The 11657-nt window shown below is 33.2% G+C and overlaps 1 protein-coding gene, 1 non-coding gene and 1 pseudogene across 2 annotated transcripts; all 3 read left to right on the plus strand.

The window, feature by feature from the left end:
- The first annotated feature begins 7289 nt into the window (after positions 1-7289).
- Positions 7290-7673, plus strand: LOC127103132 (delta(3,5)-Delta(2,4)-dienoyl-CoA isomerase, peroxisomal). The gene has a single exon (XM_051040415.1). It carries the CDS (start codon positions 7290-7292, stop codon positions 7671-7673), a length of 384 nt encoding a protein of 127 aa, XP_050896372.1.
- A 2971-nt stretch (positions 7674-10644) lies between these two features.
- Positions 10645-10716, plus strand: TRNAQ-UUG (transfer RNA glutamine (anticodon UUG)). Its single transcript has one exon. It is a non-coding gene; the product is annotated as a tRNA-Gln (tRNA).
- A 104-nt stretch (positions 10717-10820) lies between these two features.
- Positions 10821-11657, plus strand: LOC127103133 (delta(3,5)-Delta(2,4)-dienoyl-CoA isomerase, peroxisomal-like; annotated as a pseudogene).

Raw genomic sequence — 11657 nt, forward strand, 5'->3', positions numbered from 1 at the left:
AACTTGTTGCCACTGCCATCTACATGATGAGCGTAGCCCATAACTACCATATCCCATAGATCCACATCGTCACCAAGAAAAAACTCTATATTCTATCTTTCCAGTAATAAAATTTTTCTCCATAAAAAATTGGAGGTTTTACACTATAATGATCTTTATCTCTATCAGCAGGTGCAGCTGGTGGAGGGATAGTGTCATATCCTAGTTTTACCCCTAAGATTCCACCTTATGTCATTTGTATTTCAACCAAGATCACAAGCATGGTATCCTCCTAGTCTTCACCTCTTTGGGTTTGCCTTTGTGGGAGATCATAAAGCACCCTTTATGTTTTCTTTTTACCCTTTTGCTTACTTGCATTCTAACTTTTCTAACCTTATTGAAAATACAAAAATATCTGTTGTTTCCTTTTTCTTATTGTACAAGGTAGGGACTTGCAATCAAATGATCAAGCTTGGTTTCTAAATTAGGGGTTTTCTTCCCAAGGTCAACGTTTGGTCAACAAGTGGTCCACAAGAGATTTTACTTCAAGGCATGACCTATAATCTTAGGTCACATTCATGTCAAGCTTCATTCAACATAATTTGATCAAGAGAAGTTCAACTTTGGTGCACGTTTTCAAAGTTGATTCAAGTATGGTTCATGTGTTTATTTCCATGCTATCTCCATCCAATTTTCAAGCAATTATCAAGATTCTTCAAAGGAAAATCAAGTTTCCTCTATTTGGTATTCAAGTGTTCATCTTTGGGCCTTTGGGTGAAAGAAATGGCAAGAAATGGAAATTAATCATAAGTTGGCACATGTTTGGTTGACCTAAAATCAAGTATGGCATGTCACTTGGTCCAAACACCATAACTCTCTCAATTTTCAACATTTTTGGAATGTACTTTGAGCCAAATGTCACATTTTAACTTCTCTACAACTTTGCTTCAAGGGACAAACATCAATTTGCCTCTAAGTCCATCAATTTTGGAATTGGCCAAGACGCCCATGTGTGCACAAAAGTAGGCCCAAGACCTGGTCGACCTAATGCCTGGCCTAAATTTTCAAGTCACGACCCCAAATTTCCATCCATACCATTTTCAACTCAAACATCCTTTTGATTTGATTATTTTTGTAGTTGATTTTCACCATGAGGAGATCATTTGGCACGAAGAATATCTCAAAACGCACGAGTGAAACTCATTTGGCCTAAGCTCAAACATTGTACCATGGACTATATTTCTTGCGCAACTTTCAGGTCACGAATTTCATGCCATTTTCATTCTAGGACCTCCTGCACATGTGCAACTCATTTGAGGACCTAGAACGCATACAAACAAATACAAAACGATTAGTTTTAAGTGATAATTCACACATTTCACCCTCACTCTCACACTCTTGGCAAATCATCAAAGTTCTGACCTAATTCACACAAATTTGCCTCCATTTCACACGCACCATGATCTCACTTCATTCCCTATAAATAGATGAATCATTTGCCCTTATTTTCAAGCTTTGATAGCCAAAGAAAATCTGAAACCATTTGAACCCGATACCTCAAAAAACCAGTTAACCATTTCCTTGATTCAAGCTCTTTTAGCTTTGAATCTTTGCCCATAATCACTCATCGGCACCTTCTAAAGCTGACTGAAGCATTGTAGTGGCTTGAAACTCCTTGGAACCTGACTTCCAAATCCACCATTGTTGACCTCTTAAGCTTCAATTTGGAAGGTAAATATGAGTTACATTTATGAGCAAACAAGTTACCAGTGTGTTTGTCTTGATTCACTAATCAAAATCCCTTAGCTACCTTGAATTTATATTGCATATTCATCATTTAATTTTACTTTGAAGAACTAGGGTTCTTCGTGTTCTTGAGAAAATTCTCTTTGCTCAGAGTTAGTCAATGGCAATGAAGCAAATAGACATGAACGGTGATGGATGTTGTTGCTTAAACGCGTGTTGTTTGAGCTTAAAACTCCGAGTTCATGAAGTGTGCAAAATCAACTCAAGGTTGAAGACGATGTTCAGTTCACGCGCTTTGGCTCTAAACATTTGAATCCATCCAATCCCAGCCTGACACGCGTGCTAGCTGTTTGTGTGCCATTTTCAAATATTTTTGTTATTTCTTTTTTCTTTTTATTATTTCCTTTTATTTTATGATTTAATTTTAATTGATTTTTAATTCATTTTTCATCAATTTTTGTATAGAAAATCCATAAAAATATTTTGCATCACATATATTTTTGCACAATTTTTAAAATTATTTTTGTATTTAACTGATATTTTCCTTTATTTTTTCATTTCATTTTCATTTTCCATTTTATTTTATTTTTTTATTAATTTTAAATATTTTTGCATCCAACTTTTAAGGTCCTTTTATTTGTAATATTTTTGACTTCTCATAATTTTCTCAACCATTTCTTTTATGTTTTGGTGCTTGATTAAATTTTCTCTTTAATTTCCCTTTTTTAATCATTTTTTAATCCTTTTTTTATTCATCTTTGTGCAACTTGATGTTTGTGCTTGAGTTGTTGACTTGGTTGATCAATGCTTCTACATTTCAAGTCATCCATAGATGGTCTCTTAGGTTGATTCAATCTTCTCTAATTCAATATGTTGATAGATTATCATTTGATCATATTTTTGACAAATTGAGTTAATGATAGATGATCCCTAGGTTATGCCATATGTCTAGGTCCATTGACTTGTTTAATAATGTATCCTAAGTCAAATGCTTGAGCTTGCTTTCATTTTACCTTTTGTTCTCTTCTTTCTTCTTTGAGTTTTGGACAATTGTGCTTCATGCCTTGAGAGTTTGATTTTGTATCAACACTCTAACATGATTGCCACATACATTGCTTGCCTCATGATCACTAACTTGTTAAATCTAACCTCCTAACATTTACTTTATGCTCTTTATATTTATGCTCTTTACATTCATGTCATTTTGCATTCTTGCCTTTTACCTTTTGCTTGTTTTGCTTTCTTATTTCAAAAGAACAAAAACATGATAAAATGGTTAAAACCTTAAAAAGATTTAATCTGATCTTATGGAATTTGTGTTACTATCCTTTACTTGAGGTGTATTTTGGACTTTGGACCTTAGGACTTAGTTCTTTCCCTTGCTTGGAGTGGTATTTGAGACTTTTTGATCCCTCTGGACCCTTTGATCTTCAATTCAATACTTGGATGTTTCTTTGTTTCTTTGTGGCTTTATTGTTCATCTGGATCTTTGGATATTCATCTGATCATGTGCTTATTCATCTTGTGGCTTAATCCAAAGGGAAAGGAATGTTTGTTTTGACCAATGTCAAATGCTTTCTCCATCTTGTGGTTAGTACATTTGCATACACAAAGGCTTTGTCTTGGGTTACGTTATAATGAAACCTTTTATTTCATGTCATTTACTTTATGCTTTATGATAGTATCTTCCTCTCTTTCCCACTTCTTTAATTTTCAAAACTTCTCCCTATTTCAAAACTTCTTGTTTTCAAACTTTACATATTTTCTTAATAAACCTTGACTTTGTCAAGTGATCTAGAAATATTTTTTCTCAATAAATGCTAAAACACTTAAGCATACTTAAACTCTTTTCAAACTTCCAAAAAATACAAACTTCATCAAACTTCTTTTTTTGCCTTTGTGCACTTTCCTTTAAGAGCCTTTTTTTCTAAAGATTGGATGTTAGTATGTTCTTTGCAAACCACTATACTTCTATAATATGTCGAGAAATGAATGACATTTTCCACTTTAATGTTGAAACGAGCTTGTGAGAAAGTCCAAGTAAAAGTTATCCATATAAAGATGATGCAAATGCTCATTTCCTCATTCTTGTGGGTAGTAAGTTGAGTTTTCCACTCGAATACGACAAAATGTCTTTTCAAATTAAAATTAATCAATAAACAACTCAGTTTTTTTCTATAAACACAGATTTGCAAGTGGTTCCTATGGAGTACCATAGATGTGAGGGGTGCTAATACCTTCCCCTTACATAGCCAACACCTGTATCCAAATTTCTCTTTTATTTGACCTTTTTTGGGTTTTATTTTACCTTTTTTCCTTTCCCTTTGGAAACAATGAAGTTCAATGGTGACTCTTGATTTTATGAGTTAAGTTAATAAATAAGTTAATCTCATATGTTTTCCCTCTGCGACAGATATCAGCCATTGTGTTTCATAAACTAGATCTTTATTTGACATGGGGAAGTGTTTGATACGCAATCAATTCTAGAACCAGAGGTCTGATGCCAATTGAAGGTGATGAGAAACACGAGAAAGGGGAGGGGGAGGGGTTTAATTGGGTTTCTAAAACAAAACCTTTTTCTATCCAACATAACAAACAAAACATAAAGAACAAAAATAAGGAAACAATTATTTTTATCCTGGTTCGCTATTAACTAAGCTATCTCCAGTCTACCTGCCAAGGTGACTTCCCTTATCAACAAGGAATTAATTCACTATAACCAAACTTGATTGCAACACAAAGACCAACTGTCAATTTCTTCTTGAGTATTCGGACTAAACCATAGTCACTCAAGAAAAAAATACAATCAAACAAATTGAAATACAAAGTGTGTTTACAAAATGCTTCTAAGAAAGCAGAATACACAAATGAATAATAAGTATATCACACAAAATATATTCTATAAGATTATGAACAAAAGTTCTCGTGTGTGTTTTCTTTTTTCTCAAATAATTCACAAAAAGCATTGTTCACATATACGATGATGCCTTAGAGTGTATCGACTCTTTTCCATTCTTTAAAGTCTTCTTTACATAGGCAATTAAAAGATCCTTTGAAGGGTAGAATTGGAATGCCAAAATACAGTTGTATCCTTACATAACGGCTAGTGAAAATGGTACAATAGTATAATCCTTAGCCCATACAATCAGTGTAGTGGAAGGAATATTTGATGTTGTACTATGTACTATTTTTCTCGTTTAAAACCTTTTTAACTTATCTTCAATATTCATAGGCTTCTGATAGTTGGGTGATGAAGCATGCATAAGAGAAGAGAAAGAATCTGGTTGAGAGAATCTTTAGAAACTTAGTCTTTAGAGACTTGATCCAGTTCATCAGAACCTGGTCTTCAGAGTCTGGTGACACTATTCAGAGTTGTTTGAGTGTAGAGCTTCAGAGTATATCAACTTCATAAGCTTCAGAGTTGCAAAGCTTTGGATGATCAGAAATCAGAAGCGTTGAGTACAGAATCTAGAGCTTGATTATCTTGTAAACACATATTTTAGAGTCAGAATGCATAAGATTCAGAATCTGATGACGTCACATGTCATTTAATCAAAGTCAAAACTTGTATAAGAAATCTGCACACTAAATTAAATAATTAGGGTACACAATTATTCTCTAAGAGTCTATGTATCATTATCATCAAAACATAAGGTTAGATGTATAACCAAATCTTGTTCTTACAATCTCCCCCTTTTTGATGATGACAAAATCATACATTTTGATGAATAATTTTTACATGGTTTAATTACATAAAAACATCAGAGTGAGGTGCGTAAGCACCCCTTGAATCTTATGCTATTAAAATTATTTCTCAAATCAAAACTTTAGAGTAAGTTTCAAGCTCCCCGTGAGTTTAATATTTAAAATAATTTTAACACAAATATTTCAATCAGCATGAAATAAATAACTTCCCTAAACAAGGAAGCCTGGTTAACATATCTTCTGATCTTTCTTGATTTCAAGTATTATAAAGTATGGTTATTAGAAGACTATCTTATCAGAATCTTCATTGAACATGTACCAGAACTTGATTAGAAATTCTCAATTTATTTTATTAAAGTCTGGTTGTAAACTTGCTTGAATCAGAGCTGGTTTAAAAACCATATATGTCTAGTTAATGCTTTTCTAATTATAGAGTTATGGAATTTTTGAACCAACTAGTTACCTTAATTGGAAATAATAATGGTGAACTTATTTGAAGTTCCCAGAATAGTGATCAAAGTCAGAAAATAGAAGTCTCATAGTCAAATGTTTGGGATTCTGAAGGGAAATAAGTATATCAAAATCATGTCCACTCTTATCCCCCTTTGTCATCAATCAAAAAGAAAAATAGAAAGATAAGGAAAAATTATAAACATAAAAAAAAACTTCATTTCATCCAAAAAGCAAAAAGTTTAGAAATGAAAGTAAAACTTAAAAGCGAAAGTAACAAGTTTTGTGAAAAAGGTTTCTAAGAAGGAGGTGGCAATCTAGATAGAATGGTTTGAAGCATCCTTTCAATATCCGTGTTAGTTTCAGCCTTTTCCTTTAACATTTCATCCTGCTTGTCAAGGAGAGATCTAACAATTTGATTATCCTTCTTCAGCTCTCACAGAGTCTGAAGCACTACAGGAATGGGTTCATAATCAGAGTCTTAAGCATCCACAATTGGTTTTGTTCCAGATACAATTGCTATTTTAGATACAGGTGGAGGAGTAGCCACAACATCAACTTCTGCTTCAAAAGTGAGAGATCACGGGACACGCGTTTCTAGAGGGGGAATAGCTCTTGGAGTAGATCTTGGAGTAAATAGTTCCAAGAGAGGCTCTAAAACCTCAGAAAGCTTGTCATGAAATATTCTATGAGCAGTTGTATAACATAGTTCCTTTAACTCCCAGGAGCGTGAGTTCATTCATATTTTGAAATCATCCCATACGGCATCACTCTAAGTAGGATTGACACATTTTCTGCAATCTTGTAATATAGAGTTTAGACGCTCATTTGCTTCTGATTCGAACTGCCGAACTAGATCATCAATCTCCTAAGGATCAATGATGGGTTGAGGTTGAAGTTCATATTCTATTTCAGTATCAGATGAGATATCTATGGGTTGGTCAGAAGAGTAGAAAACTAAAAACAACTAATAAATTGACCAATAATCATTAATTAATTATCAATCTAAAAACAAAATCAAGAGTAAAAAATATATAATTTGTTTTGTTTGTATTTGAGACTATTACAACTTTAGAAATGGTTAAAAAAGTAATATATTAAAATAAGTACTTAACTTTTATACGTTTGGACTAAACGTAGGTTAGGCCACCATTGAAATAATTTTATGTAATTAATCAAAAATATTATTAATTTTAAAAATTATTAAGGTGTATAGATATGGTGAACAAGTTTATTGGTTTTGCTTGTATAGAAATTTAAAATTTAGAAACAATTACCCAAAATGGTTATATGGTGTAGTGGTTAGCACTCAGGACTTTGAATCCAGCGACTTGGGTTTGACTCCTGGCAAGATCTTCTTTTTACTTTTAATTTTTCTTATTGAATATCGTTATCGTCAGATCTTGGCGATGCAAGATTCAATTATAGCTCTGGAACAATGCCGTAAACGTGTGATTGCAAGTATGCATGGAGGCTACATATGTGGTGGAATCGTTATCATAATAGCCTGTGACATAAGGGTTTGTACAAAGTATGCCTTTTCCTCAGTGAAAGAGATGGATTTGGCTTTGGCGGTTGATCTGGGATCACTTCAAAGGCTGTCAAGCATTGTTGGTTTCGGAAACACGATGGATTTGGCTTTGACGGCTAGAACGTTCTTCGATTTGGAGGAAAAATACATGGATCTGGTTTCTCGTGTTTTTTATTTGCAACATGAGCTGGATAAGGGTGTTAGGAACTTGCTTAGAGTTGGTTTCTTTTTCTTAATCTCTATTTTCATTCATTATTGTTAATTAGATAATTGAATATTCCCGTGACTTATCATTAAACTAATTGGGCATACACATGAACTACTAGCAAATCACCAGTTCCAGGTGTTAGGACAAAGATTGTGTTAATTAAAAGTAGGAACTTGATAGTGGATTAAGGATTGGATTTGGTTGCAAATTAAAATTCCATAATATTATTTTCCAGTGACTTATTTGAAGCAGTTGTCGCAGTGAAGCAAAAACAAAGGCTAGTTTATTCTCAACTCTAATTGCTCAATATGTATTCGATAATGATCAATATAGGATGAGACATAAATAAGACATTTGGGGCTCTTCTTCTTCAATATCTATCTCATGACTTCTCAAAGAACTCACACGTTCTTCAAGAGTTGTGTTGTTCAGATCCTTAGAAAGTTTTAGCGTTGTTACCATAGGCCTCCATCTCTTGCGTAAGCTTCTGAGACTTTTCTTCACATGATCCACAGTTGAGTAGCCTTTGTCCAAAACCTTCAGTCATGCAACAAGAGTTTGGAACCTTAAGAACATGTTCTCAATAGTTTCATTATCTTCCATATTGAAGGTTTCATACTTTTGTATCCAGGCAAGTATAGACTTTGATATGTCTCTGTTGGTGATATTTTCAACCTCAATGTATGAAATAACATTAAACAAGATGGTTCTTGCTTTATGATGATTCTTATAATCTTTCTTTTGCTGATATGTCATTATTCTTCTTTCCACCTTGTTACCACTGCCATCTACAAGATGAATGTAGCCATTAACTACCATATCCCATTGATCCACATCGTGACCAAGAAAAAACTTTATATTCTATCTTTCCAGTAATCGAATTTTTATCCATAAAAAACTGGAGGGTTTTCACTATAAGGATCTCTATCTCTATCAACAGGTGCAACTTGTGGAGGGATAACAACCATTGTGTTTCACAAGCTGGATCTTTATCTAACACGGTGAAGTGTTTGATAGGAAATCAATTCCAGAACCAGAGCTCTGATGCCAATTGAAGGTGACGAGAAACACAAGAAAGAGGGGTTTGAATTGGGTTTCTAAAAAAAACTTTTTCTACCCAACACAACAAATAAAAAATAAAGAACAAAAATAATGAAATAATTAGTTTTATCCTGGTTTGCTATTAACTAAGCTACCTCCAGTCCACCCATCAAGGTGACTTTTCCTTATCAACAAGGACTTAATCCACTATAATCAAACTTGATTGCAACATAAAGAGCAACTGTCAATGTCTTCTTGGGTATTCTGACTAAACTCTAGTCACTCAAGGAAAAAATATAATCAAACATATTGAAATACAAAGTGTGTTTACAAAATGCTTCTAAGAAAGTATAATACACAAACGAATACTAAGTATATCACATAAAATATATTCTATGAAGAGTATGAACAAAATTTCTCTTGTGCGTTTTCTTTTCTCTCAAATATTTTACAAAGAGAACTATTCACGTATATGATGATTCGTTAGAGTGTAGCAGCTATTTTCCATTCTTCAGAGTCTTCTTTATATATGTAATTAAAAGATCCGTTGGAGGTTATAATTGGAATGCCAAAATGCAGATGTATCCTTGAATAACGGCTTGTGAAAATGGTACAATAGTATAATTCTTAGCCCACTTAATTAGTATAATGGAAGCATTATTTGATGTATTTGTCATCATCAAAACATAAGGTTAGACGCGTAACCAAATCTTGTTCTTACAATTTCCCCCTTTTTGATGATGACAAAACCATACATTTTGATGAACAATTTTTACATGGTTTAATTACATAAAAACATCAGAGTAAGGTCTGTAAGCTCCCCTTGAATCTTATGCTATTAAAATTATTTCTCAACTCAAAACTTTAGAGTAAGGTTTGCAAACCCCCCCTGAGTCTAAGATTTAAAATAATTTTTACACCTAAAATATTTCAATCAGCATGAACAAAATAACTTCCTTGAACAAGGAAGTCTGGTTAACATATCTTCTTATCTTTTTTGATATCAAGTATTAGAAAGCATGGTTATCAGAAGACTATCTTGCCAGAGCCTTGATTGAACATGTATCAGAACTTGATTAGAAATTCTCAATTTCTTGTATTAAAGTTTGGTTGGAAACTTTCTTGAATCAGAGCTGGTTTAAAAACCATATATGTCTGGTTAACGCTTTTCTAATTATAAAGTTATGGAATTTCTGAACCACCTGTTTAGCTTAATTGAAAATGATAATGGTGTACTTATTCAAAGTTTCCAGAATTATGATCAAAGTCAGAAAATAGAAGTCTCATAATCAAATGTTTGGGATTCAGAAGGGAAATAAGTATATCAAAATCATGTCCACTCTTCTCCTCCTTTGTCATCAATAAAAAAGAAAAAAAGAAAGATAAATACAATGTATAAACATAGTAGAAAACTTCATTTCATCCAAAAAGCAAAAAGTACATAAATGAAAGTAAAACTTAAAAGCGAAAGTAACAAGTTTTGTGAAAAGGGTTTCTAAGAAGGAGGTGTCAATCTAGACATAATAGCCTGAAGCATCCCTTCATTCTTGGTGTTAGGTTAAGCCTTTTCCATTAACATTTTATCCTTCTTGTCCAGGCGAGATCTATTTCAGTATCATATAAGATATATATCGGTTGGTCATAAGAGTAAAAAACTAAAAACAACTAATAAATTGACCAATAATCAATTAATTAATTATCAATCTAAAAACTAATCAAGAGTAAAAATATATAAAATTTGTTTTGTTTGTATTTGAGACTATTCAAACTTTAGAAATGATTAAAAAAGTAATCTATCAAAAAAAGTACTTAACTTTTATACATTTGGATTAAACGTAGGTTAGACCACCATCGAAATAATTTTATGTAGTTAATCGAAAATATTATTAATTTTAAAAAATAATAAGATATTTGGCTATGGTGAACAAGTTTATTGATTTTGTTTCTATAGATATTTAATAATTTAGAAACAATTACACAAAACGGTTCTATGGTGTAGTGGTTAGCACTCAGGACTTTGAATCCTGCGACCTGGGTTCAACTCCCGGTAGGACCTCGTTTTTACTTGATTTTTTTATTGAATATCGTAGGGGATCTACATCTTATTATTAATCTTACCAAGCATATTGAATTAGATATCGTTGAAGTTGTTTGTTAAGGATGACGAAAGAGAAATTCAAAACCCTAGAAATTGTTGAGAAAATCCCTAAATCCGGTGTGTTTTATCTTAACTTAAATTATCCCGCACAAAGCAACGCTCTCACACATGATTTCTTCTCTGAGTTCCCCAAAGCCCTCTATGCACTCGATCACAACCCTGATGTCAATGTTATCATTTTGTTCGGCACCGACAAACACTTCTGCTCTGACATCGATCTTTCCATTTTAAATCTACTGTTGGGACATTGTCTTGAGATAGTCTCCATCATCAGATCTTGGCGATGCAAGATTCGATTACATCTCTAGAATGATGTCGTAAACCTGTGATTGCAAGTATACACAAAGGCTGCATATGTGGTGGAATCGATATCATAACAACCTGTGACATAATGGTTTGAACAAAGGATGCATTTTTCTAAGTGAACGAGGTGGGTTTAACTTTGGAGGTTGATCTGTGATCACTTCAAAGGCTGCCGAGTATTTTTGGTTTCTGCAACACGATGGAGTTGGCTTTGACAACTAGAAGGTTCTTGGATTTGGAGGCAAAAGACCTGGATCTGGTTCCCCATGTTTTTTATTCGTAACATGAGCTGGATGAGGGTGTTAGGGAACTTGCTCAAGGTTGCTTTCTTTTTCTTAATTTGTATTTTTCATTCATTATTGTTAATTAGATAATTGAATATTTATGTGACTCATAATTAAAAGTAGGGACTTGATAGTGGATAAAGGATTGGATTTTGTTGCAACTTTAAATTCTGCAAGATTGTTTCCAATGACTTAGTTGAAGCAATTGGGGCGGTGAAGCAGAAACGAAGGTCAGCTTATTCTAAGCTCTAA

Source organism: Lathyrus oleraceus, chromosome 7, assembly GCF_024323335.1.
Source record: "Lathyrus oleraceus cultivar Zhongwan6 chromosome 7, CAAS_Psat_ZW6_1.0, whole genome shotgun sequence".
Classification (NCBI taxonomy): Eukaryota; Viridiplantae; Streptophyta; class Magnoliopsida; order Fabales; family Fabaceae; genus Lathyrus; species Lathyrus oleraceus.